General features: G+C 34.3%; 1 protein-coding gene across 16 annotated transcripts in view; it reads left to right on the top strand.

Annotated features, from left to right (window-relative positions):
• sif (still life) overlaps positions 1 to 16,100 on the top strand; it is a 378,461-nt gene that overhangs the window by 184,552 nt on the left and 177,809 nt on the right. For all 16 annotated transcript variants that reach the window (XM_070111162.1, XM_070111161.1, XM_070111165.1 and 13 more), the window contains 2 exons: positions 8,543 to 8,688; positions 9,241 to 9,520. In XM_070111162.1, coding sequence (XP_069967263.1) covers positions 8,543 to 8,688; positions 9,241 to 9,520 — 426 coding nt within the window. The remainder of the gene's footprint in view (positions 1 to 8,542; positions 8,689 to 9,240; positions 9,521 to 16,100) is intronic.

Raw genomic sequence — 16,100 nt, 5'->3', positions numbered from 1 at the left:
AATGTTGCTATTATCTCAATGTCTGTCTAACTGTCTATACGGCTGCCAGCGCTGTCCAGTACGTTTATTTCTAAGCAGAATTTGTATATTCTCGTGTGTGTGTCTGTGGATTAGTGCTCATTCCCTCAGGCATTCGGCGTTGGGCGCCAGGACGCGCGTGATGTCCTAATAACGTTTCATTGCGCTTTGTTATTAAAAATTCAACGCTTGAAATTTATGGAGCAATGTTCCTGCGCATTTGTACGAGTGTGTATGTTTGACAGCATTTGCTGCTCTTTATCGAAGCGCTGTGCAAATTTGTATTCAATTTCAATTTGTGTAGTCGCGATGCTGGTGATTGACTTTAAATAGATTGGTGTTGGCGTGAATTGAAATGGAAATGGCGAATAAAGTACAAAGGCAATCGATATGATATGCTGTAGGAAAAAATAATAATAATTTCTTAAAATATTTGTATAATTATAGGACCAAATTTAGTTCCGAATAAAGCATTTTTTTTTTTAGTATTCTAGTATAACCTCTAGCCTCAACTTCTGAGAGTTTTTTTTTTACCCTGAAAAGTGTATATTTAGTTTGCCATGCAGTTTGTAATAACCAAATGGTAACGTCTATAAAATGTATTTATAAATCCTCAGCATGAGGAGCTGAGTCGATTTAGCTAGGTCCGCCTGTCTGTATATATGCGAGCTAGCCTCTCAGTTATAAGATGTGTATTTGAAATTTTGCACACGCTCATTTCTCTCCAAGAATATATGCATATTTTTCGGAATCGCCGATATCGGACCACTATTGCATATAGCTGCCATACAAACTTAACGATCAGACTCAAGACCTTGTATGGAAAACTTTTCTTTTTAGTATCTTCGCAAAATCTGGCATGTATTATTGTCCAAAGCAACGATAAAATCTCCAAAGTAATGGTTTATATAACTGCCATACAAACTGTAATAATTCTAGGATGAGCATCTGTGGTTTAAAACCTTTTAAAAAGTGGACATGGTCCCGCCCGCTAATAGGTTTAAAGTATATATCTAATATACGAGTAAGGCTAAACTCGCTGAGAACAAGTCTTTCTACTCGAACCATAAATTTTCAAGCCCCAAAAACCAAATTTTCACACTTCTGGTGTGCAAGGGTGCCAGGGTGCCCAGGCTCGCAGTCATCTAAGCGTCCAAATTCTAAACCTAGACAAAATGGATTGGAAATGTTTTAATCTTTATCATTTGGATTCATTTGAGTTTTTTTAAGTTCTAATAACTTTTTTCTACTCAACTGCACCTCCATCTCAAACTCACCAAACCTTACGGTGCTTACGTTGACTTGCAAAACTGTAAACTAAAATATCAATTAAATACAAATTACAACAAAACTCGTTTAACATACATTACATACAAACTTAGGGCAATATGAATATGTGACTTCCACAAAGAATCGAAAAAAACACTCCTCATGCGAATACGAGGGGTAAGCACCACCTTGCCACACATCCAGACTTATGCAAATCGTTTCCATTTTTTATTTTTTTTTCATTTCACTTTTTCCCATTCTACTCTGCAACCGAAGTGTTATTCTTATTCCCTACCACATACCATCGAAGCACCAATGAGGGTAATGCGAGCGACAGATAGCTAACAATGCGAGTTGTTGCGAAGAAAGCACCGAACAAAGTAGAATGCAAATTTTTATTTTCCCCAATATACAACAACTACAGCAGCAACAACATGCCTTCGTGATGGTATGAAAAATGCAAAATATCAACGCCATTGTCACGAAGTGCTGACCTCGGGGACATCGCGGTCTTAACCGCTTGCTCAAGCAGCATGAAAATTTTTGGTCAAATTATTTCACCAAAGGAGGCTCCAGCTCGGCTATTAAGTGGTGGAAAATGTATTGTATATGCAGTAAATGAGCGTGGCGAGAAGTCATAAAAAAGTGTTAAAATTAATTCAGCTTTGTTAACAAAATGGAGGGGCGCATACAAAATTTGTTTAAAAAAATATGGCTTTGCCAACTTTTATAGGCGAAAAAAGTTCTGGAAAAGTTTTCGCATAGTTAGCATGAGAAAAGTTTAAGCAGCCGCACAGGAGCAACAGCCGGTGGCATTGGCAACCGAAACAGCTTTGGAAAATAATACGAGTAGTTGCGTATTTAAAATTTACATGTTACATGTACTTTAGGGTTGTAATTAACAACAGGAGTTAGTTTTTTTGTGCACGAAACTTTATTTACAATACATATTTTTAATTAGATTAGAGGCGATCGAAAGACGCTCGCGTAGATTTTTACGCGTATCCTATTCTGCAAGAATTGAAGTCACACGACCATCAAGCCCGTCGCACGTTCGATGGATGTCACATTTGTCGTAAGCCATTGTTGAGATCCTCAAAAAGTCACTGCTTGGTGTGTTCTAAGGGCATTGCGAACTATCATTAATCCATATTTCTTCAAAAATGAAGCCGGTCATAATGTTACAGTCAATGGGGAACATTATAGAGCTGTGATTAATGACTTTTTTGTACCTGAATTGAAGGGTATTGATGTGGACAACCTTTGACTATGAGAAGACACTTATCGAGAAAATTGAAGCCTTGGGAGAGAATATTCAGTGCGTTATTGCTGGCATATGTACGTCACCAATTACTGATAAAATTTATTTGGGCCAGAAGCAAACCTTTATCTTTATAACGAAGCTTACATTTTGTTTTTTAATTACATTAAGTTATATGCCTTTTACTTTATAGAATAAACTTTATAATTTAAAAATAGATAGTTCCGAAGTTATGACGTTCGTTTCGGTATCAAGTACCAATGTTGTGTGCTGTTTTTGCTGTACGACTTCGTATGCCGAGTTCAAGAAAATATTCGTCGAAACCCAGCCTTATCTAATATATGTAATAATTTTTATATTTTATAGAACATTATCGTTATAGTGGTCTTATGGGAACATCTGCGATATCTAATGTTATAAACTGTAGCTTTTGGGCTACGTTATAGAAAAACCAAAACCATTTTATTATAATCTATGGATAGCTATTTCGAGAGATGAATGCTTCGAGTTTGTCCTATATTATTCTTTTTTCGAGTCAAGTAAGAATATATATATATTTGGGTAGGATATCTAAAAACTGTAGAGTTTTAACTAACGACGTTCTGTGATCTAACAAAGGATGACTCTTATGAACTACGTTATTATGAGATCTAATTTGGCCTTTGCTTTCTCCCCTGTGGAGACTAAAGACGTAAAATGGTGCACTAAATATGGACTTAACTATACCTACGCTGTAATATATCAGCATGAATGGGAAGTCAAGGGAATAAAATATTTTCAATTTTTGCTTTACTATATTAAAACTTTAGAAAAATATATTGCATGTTTTGACAGGTGAATGATTATCAAAAAAAAAAAGTGTATGTGACAGTCTAGTTGTCTATCGAATTTCTAAGAACCGTTAATTTTTGTGCTACTTAGTTCAAAATTTCACAACTTAGGGACACTAAAGCTGATGAAGATCTGCTTGGTTTCGGCTTACTAACCACAGTAATTACTCCAAAGTCCTCTGATAGAAATGATTTTAAGAAACTCGAAGGAAGATTTATTCTCATTGATATTGCTAAGGTAGTTGAAAGATCAATTTGTTTATTTCGGGATCACAACGCTCCGCTGAGATCATTCGACAACCTTTTTCAGTAGTTATGAATGAGATGATAGACAATATTGATGCAAATAGCCACAAGATATTGCTACAATTCTTCTAAATGGCTAAAAATCATATTTTAGCCAACAAATATTGCTTATTAGGCACAGCCAAATGTTTCTTTGATCTCCGGCTATGTAACTGTTCTTCTAAATATTTTTGTTTGCTAAAAATTCGCTAAATTTTAAATCAGCTCTGTAATAATATTTGCTTTGCTTTAGTTTTTTTGCCTATTTTTTTGCCAACTTTGGAACTCATTACGAGACTTCAAAAAGCTCACAGAAGTGCGATCGCATTTCTAGGTATTACACGTACTACCTTTCCCCCTACAAGCGCAGTACCTTTCCTCTCCTTGAATAGCCAAAACTTTGCCATAACATAAGCCTAACTCAAAGGCTTTATAGTTGTTGTCGTTATTGTTGTTCTTACAAAATAGTTATGTGCCAGCAAGTAGCTTGGCAAAAGCACTGACTGACAGCGGCGAAACGGTGGGGCGGGGGTTGGCATTGGTAGTAAACTAGCGGAAACGGAAGTTGGAGCACATGAAAAGGATTTCTGCTCGTTACTCGAATTCGCAACGAAATCAGCAACTGGAACTGGAAACCCAGCTAGAGTGTGTGGGGGAAAGGTGGAGTGAATATATAGCGGTAAATATCAGGTGTGTTATATATATATATATATATTATATATATATATGTGCGTGCATTTGTGACTGCCGTTAACTGCCTGCCAACCCGACTCTCTCTCTCTCTCACTCTATCTGTTTGTCAGCTGCCGCTGTTTGCTGGTTCGCTGTACGCGCACACTATTTTCGTAACAATTGCAATTACACCGGTAACAATGACATTTGCGCAAAGTTGATGACTTGTGAGAAATTGCAAAAGGGTGCGGGAGCCCCGCGCGTACAGCAGTGTCGTCAGGAAAGTTATAAGGAATAAAAGCATATAAAAATGGCGACTTCACGCACAGCAATCGCGTTGAAAGGTTTGCTGAAGTCAGCTTTCAGCACAAAGAACCCCTGCCAACAACAACAACAACAACCGCTTGGCGGCATGATGACAGCAGACACTCAAGGAGCGCTGCAGAGGTTGAGTAGAAGTGTGCCCGTAAGCAGCTAGTGGAAGGGGGGTAGCTGACGCAAACGCAGCACCTGATTATGAAAAGTTAAATGCAATCAACTCGTCTCAACTCAGCTCAAACTGAACTTGACTCATGTTGGCAGTCGGCTCAGCATTAATGGGCGCAGCCAGCGAGCTAAAGTTCAAAAATGGCTATAAACTTAAATTAAATTTGATTTGCCGTGAAAAGCGAACAAACTTTGACACTCTGCTTTACGACCATTGCAAATTCGCAAATTTTCATGCGTCTACTTTTATTTTAAAGATGGTAGGGGTGTGTGTGTTATATGCAAGTGATATGTTTTATGTGCAATTTTCTGTGTTTTTATTTTTTGTTCTTCTTAAATTGCTAGGCATAACGTTATAAAAACAAGTAGTGTCAAAATGAGACAGCAAATAAGCCAAATTAAACTGTTTAAGTCAGCGGGTGAAGTATACCTTTAGGAGCGGCAAAATATTTCTTTCTTTTTTAGGTAGTTAGGCTGACTTTCTGGCGCACGTCTTTTTGTGTTGTTATTTTGAGTACTCGAATTCGACGTGTTAGCTTCTTATATGCAAATATACTAGAACTCCGATTTTGAAAAAAGCCGTTATATGGTTGGAGTGTGTGTCTTGCATCCAACCGTCTGTAATTTTAGACACGGACTTTTGATGGCAAATATACTTGTGGGAACCAAATTCCAGCGAAATCACTTAATGTAGATGAAGCACTTGGTCTGATAAAAATAAGTATTATATAAGCGTTATATGGATGATTATGGCTGATGGGTTAAGTGTTTAACATACCATGCCCATTTTTAAATAGAGTCAAGAGTTGAAAAATTTGTATTTTAAAACCGAATTTCAGTCCATTTTTCGATGTAGTTGTTGTTACCAGCACCTAAAACTTAAAAGCCGTTATATGACAGGTGGGCGTAATTCACATCGGGCCATGCTCATTTTTAAACACATAAATTAATTGTGAAGTAAAAATTGCGTTACTTAATTTCACACTGATATCTTTAAATTTGCGTTCCGTTATATGGAAGGTAGGTGTAAATTTCAAGCGATCGCGCCCATTTTTAGAAACGATAATGTTATGGTAAAAATACTCCAAGATGTAAAATTTCAACTGAAAAACAAGATTTAGATTTGAAAATGAGGTATGCACTGCGACCTAGGGTCTATTGTGCCCTCTCCTCCATCACATGCATTCCCAAAGTCCCAGCACCCTGAAAAACTCCAGATACTTGCTGGGTGCTATTGAGGCAATGTGATCCCTGGTCACAAAAATGGAACCGAGGGCCTTGAACCTGCGTCTACAAATTGCGGTGCAATCTAGGATTAGGTGTTCTGGTGTTTCCGGTCCCATGTCGCAGAATCGGCAGTTGCCACAAGAAGCTAAGCCCATGTTTGATAGGTGCTTCTTGAGCCTGCAGTGCCCAGTGTAGAGCGCGACAAGGAGACGGAGTTTGTCTCTGGGGAGGTTAATAATTGCTCTGAACCTGGCTAGGTTGAACCCTCCCAAACTGAAAAACAAAAAAAAAAAAAAAAAAAAAAACAACAAAAAAAAAAATATATATATATATATAAATTTAGAATCGCTTCGTCCAAAAAACTCCATAATATGACTGGTAAGTTTTTAGCAGTTCAAATCAATTTCGGAAAACCATAACACGATGGTCTAAATAAACGTAAGCATTAACTCACATGCAAATAACTCAATATTTGTTGGTACAAGCTCCTTGAAAGGCTAACTTCTTGCTCTTATTCTCTAATAATCTAATAAAAGGGGTCATGTGTAATTTATCCAACCCTTTCATTGCATTTTTCATTTGAATTTTTACACTTAACTCCTAAGCCAAATAAAAACAACAAGCACGCAATTATACTGAAAATCAACATTAGAAACATCTACTTTATTTGAAGCTTTCTCAATTGCTCTATGCTTGCAAAGCCATAAAAAATGCGCTCATAAAAACAAATACACTTGAAAACGAGATGAAAGTTGCAGTTAATGAAATACGAAAGAGTTGTATGGTGATTTCAACATTTTTATTGGCAAAAAATAGAAAAAAAGACACATAAAAATAAAAAAAATACATCAGCGTTGCTAGTGAGTTGTTTGCACTTATTCTACTTACACACACGCTTGCCAACACAGAAGCGACACATGCGCTTTATACTCTCACTACCTCGACTCATATGCGTGCGTCATGGCGTATACGTAACGTCACTCTGACTAGCTGGTTGGTTGCGTGGGAGTAATGCTATATCTTTGCACATATACTACTACAAAAATGCATGAGCTAATGAAAATTTCGAAATGTTGTGCCAGCGATTCATTGAAAGTTAACCCATAGTGCTTTTTGTTGTTATTGCAGCTCAACTAATTTCACCTCATATTGCATTCGTCGTTTGCTTACCATGATCGCAATAGCACTATACAGTATAATTAAATTCAATTTATCACCCATCTGTTTTGTAATTAGTGAATTTTACTGTGCAACCACGAGCATCAATAAATGTCACTGACGATTTGTTGGCGTGATATCTTCTCTGTTTTTTTATTGTATACTCATATAGTTAAGTAAATAAAATGCTGCTGAAAATGACGTGCGAGAGTATTTAATGAAATTACAGTATTAATGTGGCTTTATGCACATTTATTGCGATAATTAATATTTCTAAAACTAATAACTGCTTATGACTTTTTATTAAATCAGTTTTGATGTAATTAAATTTGTATGTATATGAATTTATTTATTTATTTTTTTTTGAAGAGGCATTTTATTTAACAAATAAATAAAAAAATTTACATTAACTGAATTTAATGTGCTTTAATAATCGGTGATACATTTTGAAAAACTTTGAACTCATTTGAGCTCATAACCGATCTCTAGCGGTTAGAAAGAATTGTCTGCTAAATCTATCTCAAACCAAAACACAAAAAAAATTTTTTTTACTATAGATGAACAATCGTTTTTTTGTGAGAAACAATGCATTAAAAATCTTATTCATCCCGTCATTGCTTGACAAATACATATATTTAGGAAGGCGTGTGAAAATTTCAAGTGTATCCGGCTATTCGTTTCGGAGAAATTTTCGTCACCGGCTCTGAAAACAGTGTTTCCGAACATCACTTAGTAAAAAAATTCCTGCCAATGCGCTCATATCTCCGAAAATATTTATCGGATCAACTTCAAATTTTCGGAGAATATTCTCAAATATATGTTTATTGATAAAAAATTGATATTTTTTTATAAACACTTAATATAGATCTGAAATACATCTTTTAAAAGTCATCAGTTCTAGTTACTAAATATGAGTCGCAGTGAGAGTATGACGATACGATCATAAAATTTTCTTGAAGTCCTTGTTAACCAATCCCAACAATTCGATCTAAAATATATCGATGTAGATTTAAATAGAGAGAGAATATAGAGGTTATGTGCTATAAAGTGATATATCTTGTTTCTGCAATAAATATACTTAATTTGCACCAAGACAGCATTAGGAGTATATAAGTTATTTTTAAACTTTGCTAAGATACACGACATTTCAATGAAACCGTTTTAAAGCTTTGCGAAAAGAAAACAATTAGCACTGGCCTTTATCATTAGTAGTTACTGAAAAATTTAATACAATATATTTTCGATCGAATTTTTTAGAAAGACTCTTCGAACTTCTGGCTTTTTTTATTACTTCAACAACATATCAATTAATGTATATATATTTTTCCTTTTACAGATATCTGATGATGATCGAATGAGCTTAACTACAGCCGTATCTGATGAAGATGATGGCGAAAGTGTCATGGCGTCACCATATAAAGCAAAGGCAACTGGAACTGCTGCTTCCTCATTCAACTGTACTGGCGCTGTACGCAAAGCCGGGTGAGTAATACGAACCTTAAAAATACAACCCAGCGAATTGCATAAAACTTAAGTCCAGATACATAGATTCAATCTGTCGCTGATAATATTTATAAATATTTTGTTTAATGAAATGAGTACGCTAATTACTTCAGTTTACTGTAAATAGAGTATGTGTCTTTGCTAAACAACATTTGTGAATCAGTGTTCCAAACCCATATTCAGATTGATGTATCTTCGTGTGATATCACATTCATTCACTTTTAATTCAAAAAATAAATAAAAATTTAAAAGCAAACAAAAAGGAATTGTCATATAGTGGTGATTTATAGCCTTAAAAAATTTCATTATTAACGATTCGTTTTACTAAAGAAATCAAATAGTTATATATATAAAAATCGAAAATAAATCTTAAACTATAAGTTTAAATTATTCAACAATACATCTGCTCTTAAGTAGGCTAAGAAGTTTAAAAAGAATTTTTTGAAATAACTCCAAATCTATAATATTTTAAATTTATAATATCCAGAGTTGAAATGAAATATCTTAATGTTAATTTTATATTAATTTCAGTTTTTTATCGGTGAAAAAATGGCTACTCCGCAAAAAGCATCAAATCGAATTGGCGCGCAAACGAGGCTGGAAAGGCTATTGGGTTTGCCTCAAAGGCACCACACTACTCTTCTATCCATGCGATTCACGTGAGGGTCGTAGCGTTGAAGCAGCACCAAAGCATTTAATTATTGTTGATGGTGCGATTATGCAACCAATACCGGAGCATCCCAAACGTGATTATATATTCTGTTTGAGTACAGCATTCGGTGATGCATATCTATTCCAGGCGCCATGTCAGGTGAGTGCATTAAAAGGGAGTTAAGCCAAGCATATAAATGTATATATATCTTAACGAACATATTTGCTAGTAGCTGTCGCAAACATACAAACCTACAACTGTTCACGATGAAACCCAATAAATAAGACACGCGTCGGGGAGCATTATCCATTAGAGATATTGCTTTCACTATCACTATTATCAGTAGCTGTGTTATCATCTAGCTCAATCATCAGTCATATACTCTTATATACATGTATGTGTATTGAAGTTGGTATAAAACTTAAAGTAGACGAAAGGAAATAAGAGATTTTGCTTGTACTGTTAGGTTGACTACGCTGCAGTGTTGCTACTATTACTGATTGATATATTTTTTTATCCAAAGTAATTGATACCTACAACATTTTTACACTCTACTTCCGCTTCTTCATTCTCTTTTATATTTGTAAGAAAGTTTGATTTTTTAAATCGTGCTATCGATTTGTCATTCACTCATTCAAAATATTCCTAAAAATATATTAAAAAAAAACGGAAAGCAGAAAAACATTGCCTACTTTTAAGATCAATACGCCAACGAAATCATATTTTAGCCAAGATGCACACCACACGCTTCTATGAAATATTTAAGGAAAATATTCGTTTATAGATAAGTTTTGAAAAAAAATTTCTTAATTTTATCACTACAAGCTTAAGTTGGTCTAAAATGATACGCTATGAAATGAATATTTAACAAAATTATCAAAGTATTACCTAAAATCTGTCTCCTATTATTTTGTGAGACATGATTTAAATGCTTTCTTGCTTTTTCAGTGAATCGCTGATGATTGTTGATATCGGTCAAAACGTTTACTCGTAAACTCTATAAAAAATTTAATCTCTCTCTTAGTTTTAATTAATCCGAAAAAACCTAATTTATAGAAGATTGGATTGCTGTGATAGTATCGTTACGCATTTCATAAGAAAATTTTTCTGAGATTTTTAAACTCTGTAACACCCATATTAGCAGGCCATTTAAATCCTTTGTCCACTACGGTATTCCTTTAAAAATATTTCCAGATGCTTAAAACCGTATTTAAAATATTCCTCTGAAAAATATGGGTATATTTTCGAAAAAATTGTGGGTATAGGTAACCTAAGCCGCAGACTATGGCTCTACCTTGAGCATCATACCTTTTTCTAAAAATGATTTTTAAAGAGAGAGGGAGAGATAAAAATAAACCGCAGAGTGAGACGGCTAGATGACTAAAATGCGGCGGAACAGACTTAACCAAAACTTTTTTATTATAGACTCCAGATGATATTTGTTGTTAACAGGCGTTGAAAATGCTTGAAAGCTTTTTGAAGTTTATTTGAATGATCTAATATGCTTTATAAAGATTCTTCTAGGACTTTAAGTCTAGTTTAGGGTTATTTGGTATAAACTTACAAGTAAAAAAAATGCGTTTTTGGTTGATTTTTTAAAGATAAGCATTTTATTATTTAATATAATAGATACATAAAAAATGTACATTTACAGAATTTAAAATACTTTCATAATAGGTTTTTTATTTTAAAAAATGGTCTTTTTTCGGTTTAAAATTATCTCAAACCTAAAACCAAAAAAAATTTATTTATAAAACATACGAATACGGCTAATGAGGAAAAGACAATTGATTCGTGATTGTGATTTTTGACAAAATGGCAGATTCTCAAAAATGTTAGTACCTTTACGTGAAAAAATTTACATTTCAGATTGACTTAAAAATTACTGTCAAAATTTGTATTCCTTTAATTATTACCTGACTAATAAAATATATATAGGAAGATCGTGTGAAAACTTCGATTTGATCGGTTTATTTCGAAGAAAATTTTCTAATTGATTCTGAAAACATCGTTTCGAGAAAATCGAGTTTAAGGTTTTGGGAAGCGATTACAGCAAAAGAATTCATAGAAATGTGCTTAAGTCTCTGAAACTATGGCGGGATTATTTCAAATTTTCAGAGTATATTCTCAAATATATTTATATTCGATATATATGCAAAATAGTCGGTTTTTTGCAAATCAGTACTTGATAAAACCTCTTAAGTATTGTCTACCGCGTGTATTAGTTCTCCAGGCGAAATATTTAAATATTCGCTACCTAGTTACTTAGAAGCGGTAATGAGCGACTTACTTCTACTCTTACTCTGGAAAGCCCCCAAAAGCAATGTTTTCTATTTATCTAGCTTATCAGCAAAACAAGACAACCCTCTGACATTAGGTATTCCTCGTTTAGTATCCTTGTCTCTGACATTTAGAAGTATAGATTTAGCAAGCCTTAGTGCTATTCTAGCATTAGCATATATTCGTGCTAATTTTAAATGCATGTTGTAAAGTCAATTCACAAAACTTTTTTCTCTACTCAAATTTCAACTACAAAAATATTACAAAACTACTTAATTTATAGTGAAAATATCAAAAAGCGCTACAAGTATGGTATGTACTTATTTTCAAAGCGTTTTCCATTCAGCTGCATAGTATTATTTAATATGGATATCTTTATTCTTTGCGCCAATATTTGACAGCATTTTAGTTTCGCAATCACGAGCGACACGTACTTGCCTAACTGCCTTATGACACTGCGAATAAGTTCACTTACGAATAAGCGCACACACACACACACGCAAAAGCACTCACACTCAAGCAGTGAGAAAACCGAAATCTCTACATTCCAGCATAATAGTGAAATCATCACATGACTTGAATTAAATTTCCATTACAGATTTGTGCACAAATAAAACTGAAATGAAATGAAATGAAACGAAATAAAATAGAATAAAATCGAAATAGAGAATATTTCATAATAGCAGCAAAGAACTTGCAGAAACGAAATCGAAAAATTCAAGCTAAATTTGAGCGCTTTCAGCGACGTTTATGCACCAAACATAATCAAATCTGGTACGTGCATTTTTTCGTATTTGCCAATATTGCGATTTTCTCCATTTACAAACGAGTAATACGTTAAAAATATACACAGCATACACGCAAATGCGCACATTGACTTAAGTAAATATAAACACGCCGGTATTTTGTTATGCATTTCGCTCTCGTCTGCGCTGCTTAGAGGCGTAAGTGAGCTTTAGTATGCACAAATACACACGTGCATACATACATACAGTTGTGAACATATATGCGTATATCAGTATGCTTGCATGGGAAAATTTATTTATTTACAAATTCATTTGAATTTCAGCTGAGGCAAAGCAATGTGCATACATTTTAATCGAATTGCTATACATTTATTAATTTTTATGCAGAATAAAGCGTGCGTTTGTATGAGACTTTAAAAAATTGTTCAAATAAATAAAAATTATTTATTTTTTAAGGTAGTACAACAACTTTTGAAAATTGCAACAGTTAACGCTTATCTAAATATCAGTTTATAATTTGAAACGTAAATTTCCCCCAGCGCTTGCAATTTACACAGTGCTACCATATTAAAAGCTTAATATTTTTATATAATATTATTATAATTTTTGTTTGTACAATTTAATATTCGTTTTCAATATGTATAAAAATATTAATAGAGGGTTGCCAACTGCTTAAAATTTTTTTATATTAAAATTTAAAATATTAAAAAAATACTTGAAAACTAAAGCTGTTTAAAAAGCGTAAAGTTAAGATTACACATATTTAATTTTTATAATTTTTTGTTATAATTTAACGATTTAATATTCGTTATGTAAAAAACAATGTTCGGAAATTTTTAAACAATAAATTTTAAAAGTTAAAATCCTTACAAACTGCATAAATGATCTTTTTTGGCATCTGTTATAAATATTTTAAATAATAAAATTTTAAAATTAAAACAGCTGCCAAGTTAAAGCGGTCTAAAAAGCGTTTAGTTAAAAGTTTTTGTAGGAGGTGGCAATCTATATTATTATATTAATAATATTTTATATTAAAAAAATTTGTTTTTCTTGTAAGGATTAATACTCGTATTGTTTAAAATAAATAAAAAAGAAGGTTGCCATCAGTTTTAAAATTTTTAAATAATTTAATTTTAAATGTTAAATATTTATTATTGAGTGGTCTAAAAACGCGTATAGTTTCAATTTTTTGTGAAAAGTTGCCACCTATTTAAAAATTTTAATTCGATCAAAGTCTAAAGTTTTAATATTAATTACAACCTATGCAAAGCTAAAGAGAGAGAAAGCTTACTCATGAGATAATTATTGAAAGAACTTGCGCCGAGTTTGAGATATTTTCAGGTTATTTAGAAATATTTTTTTTTACTTTTAAAAACTCAACATTTAACGAAGGCTATCAAATTAGCATTTCTTTTAAATTTTACCGGGTGAGAAAGCCAACCGTTAATTCCTGCAAAATAGACTCCTTTTTATCAGAAGCAAGCATGCAAGAAAAATGCTTAATCCAATTTTCGTTGTTATAAGCCTGGCTGATTTTCACTGCCTTCAGCGAATTTCATTTTTTCTTCGGTTTTGGCTAATTTTTGGAACGCAATTTGATAGAAAGTCGGACAGTTTCGACTTCGTCTTTATAACCTTTCATCTCGTCACCGCTACGTGGCCAAGCATCTCTTTTGCGACTTCTACTCGGCGTAGTTTGCAAACGATTCAAGTCTTTTGATACCTTGACTCGTACCACTGCATGCAAAAAAATAAATATTAACTAAAATGGTTGAGTCGATACACAAGAGATGCTGAGATCATGTGCTCTCTCTCTCTCTTTGATGCCAACACGATGATTTTCAAGCACTATTTCTTTAACTTTTTTGGTTGTGTCGTCATTAGCAGAGGTGGAGGGAGGACTCGCATGAGACAAGTTTCCGATGAATTCACGACCTTAACCGTATGCTTTGTGCCACACAAATATTTGTGTTCCTAATAAATTGGACACCCAAACCACTTCTACAACATTTCCTAATTCCATAGGAAGCACATACTTTTAAGGAAAATCAGACAAACTTTTGGCCTCGTAAACAAACAATAGCCAAACCATACAGTTATTAACATATGGAGATTATTGTTAACACGAACATAAAAAAAGTTTGTACTAAAAACTCAAATAATTTTTTTTTTCTATCGATTCGGTTTGTGCGCGCAAAATAAATAGACCAATTATAGTCGAATTTGAGCATTTGGTACCAATTTTGTCTTAACCCGAAATCCCGAAATTTGGAGATTAAAAATATTCTCTATATTTTAAAGTGTATTGTATTCATAATGACTCTAATCTTTTTGAACTTAAAAGATTTCTTTCCTTAACAAAATTCAAAAGTTTTGTGGCAGTTTTTCCAAAAAATTTAAACCAACCTCTTCACCACACATATTAGCATATTACTGGAGGCCTCAAAAGTAAGTCACAATAAACTGACAGAAAATAACAACAACCACAACAGCAAAGAGAAAAGCAAAATTAGAAGAAAAAAACTGCTCCAAAGTCCTTAGCATGCAGCAGAGCGCACAATGGAAACGCCCAGGGCAAGTCACATGAATTTTCGACTATTTAAAAGCATAGCTCCAAGCGTCTACATGGACATAGCATAGCGGCTGTCATATCCACATACATACAAATGGACACAAGCAGCTTAAATGCAGCGAGTAGGTATTCATTGCCGAGTTGGTTTGTGGTGCCATTTTCAGTTTTTTTCTTCTTGTTTTCGAAGTCTTCTCTGTGTGAAGTGCGTTCAACAAGGACATTTTAGAGACGCTTAATAATGCATCAATGCACTAAAGCAGCAAGCTGCGAGCGCGATTGTGAGCAAGGATAAGTTGATATGCGTTCGAGTGCAAGTGTGTGAGTTTGAGCTTGTTTGTGTGTGTGTGTGTATGTTTGTGCGAGTTGACTGTCTGTAGGCGATGGCCACACTCATAATTAATGCTCATTGCACAAGCAGTGTGAAAAGCTCGCTTTAAACTTTCAAACACACACATACAAGCATGTGTGGAGAATTATAGTGGCGACGAGCGTCTAATTGTGGCGTACAGCACACACACACACACATACATGTGACATTTGCCAGTGCCGATTATGGAGTGAGATCCGCTCGCGTACGAGGCCGCCTGCACGTAAGGCCGGGTTTATGATTTCTCAGGCGTCGACATCGCTTCGGCGAGGTCATTTTTTAGTTGCGTGCAAAATTAAGTGGACGACCACCGAGCGTACCGCCCACCAAACGCGTTGTAACTCACTCTAAAATGCACCGCACACCTTGCAATGCCAAACTCTTGCCCAAACACACACATGCCACATACAAACACAAAGTTACATGTGTATGTGTGTGTGTTGTATAAATATCCTGAAACTATGTGCGCTTGTGTTGACCATAGAAATGCAAGCGCATGAAATTCAACTAACAAAACCGAAAATGACCGCGAGCAATGAACTTCTATATTACAACCTCCCCGCCTGTCCACCATTCTTACCTGCTGCACACTATGGAGGCGGTTTTTTGTCTTTTCTGCCGCCGGCAGCTATTCGCACAGCGCAAACAACTTTTCTATTCATTGCCTTGACATATGCGCGCTGATTTATACCGATTTAGCTGCTTGTAGATTTAGACCCATGTACATATCTGTATACATATTTTGGTAAATATACGAGCGCATACGTGTTTTTT

This window comes from Bactrocera oleae, chromosome 6 (genome assembly GCF_042242935.1).
Source record: "Bactrocera oleae isolate idBacOlea1 chromosome 6, idBacOlea1, whole genome shotgun sequence".
NCBI classification, from domain to species: Eukaryota; Metazoa; Arthropoda; class Insecta; order Diptera; family Tephritidae; genus Bactrocera; species Bactrocera oleae.
This window is presented reverse-complemented; position numbering and strand designations above follow the sequence as displayed.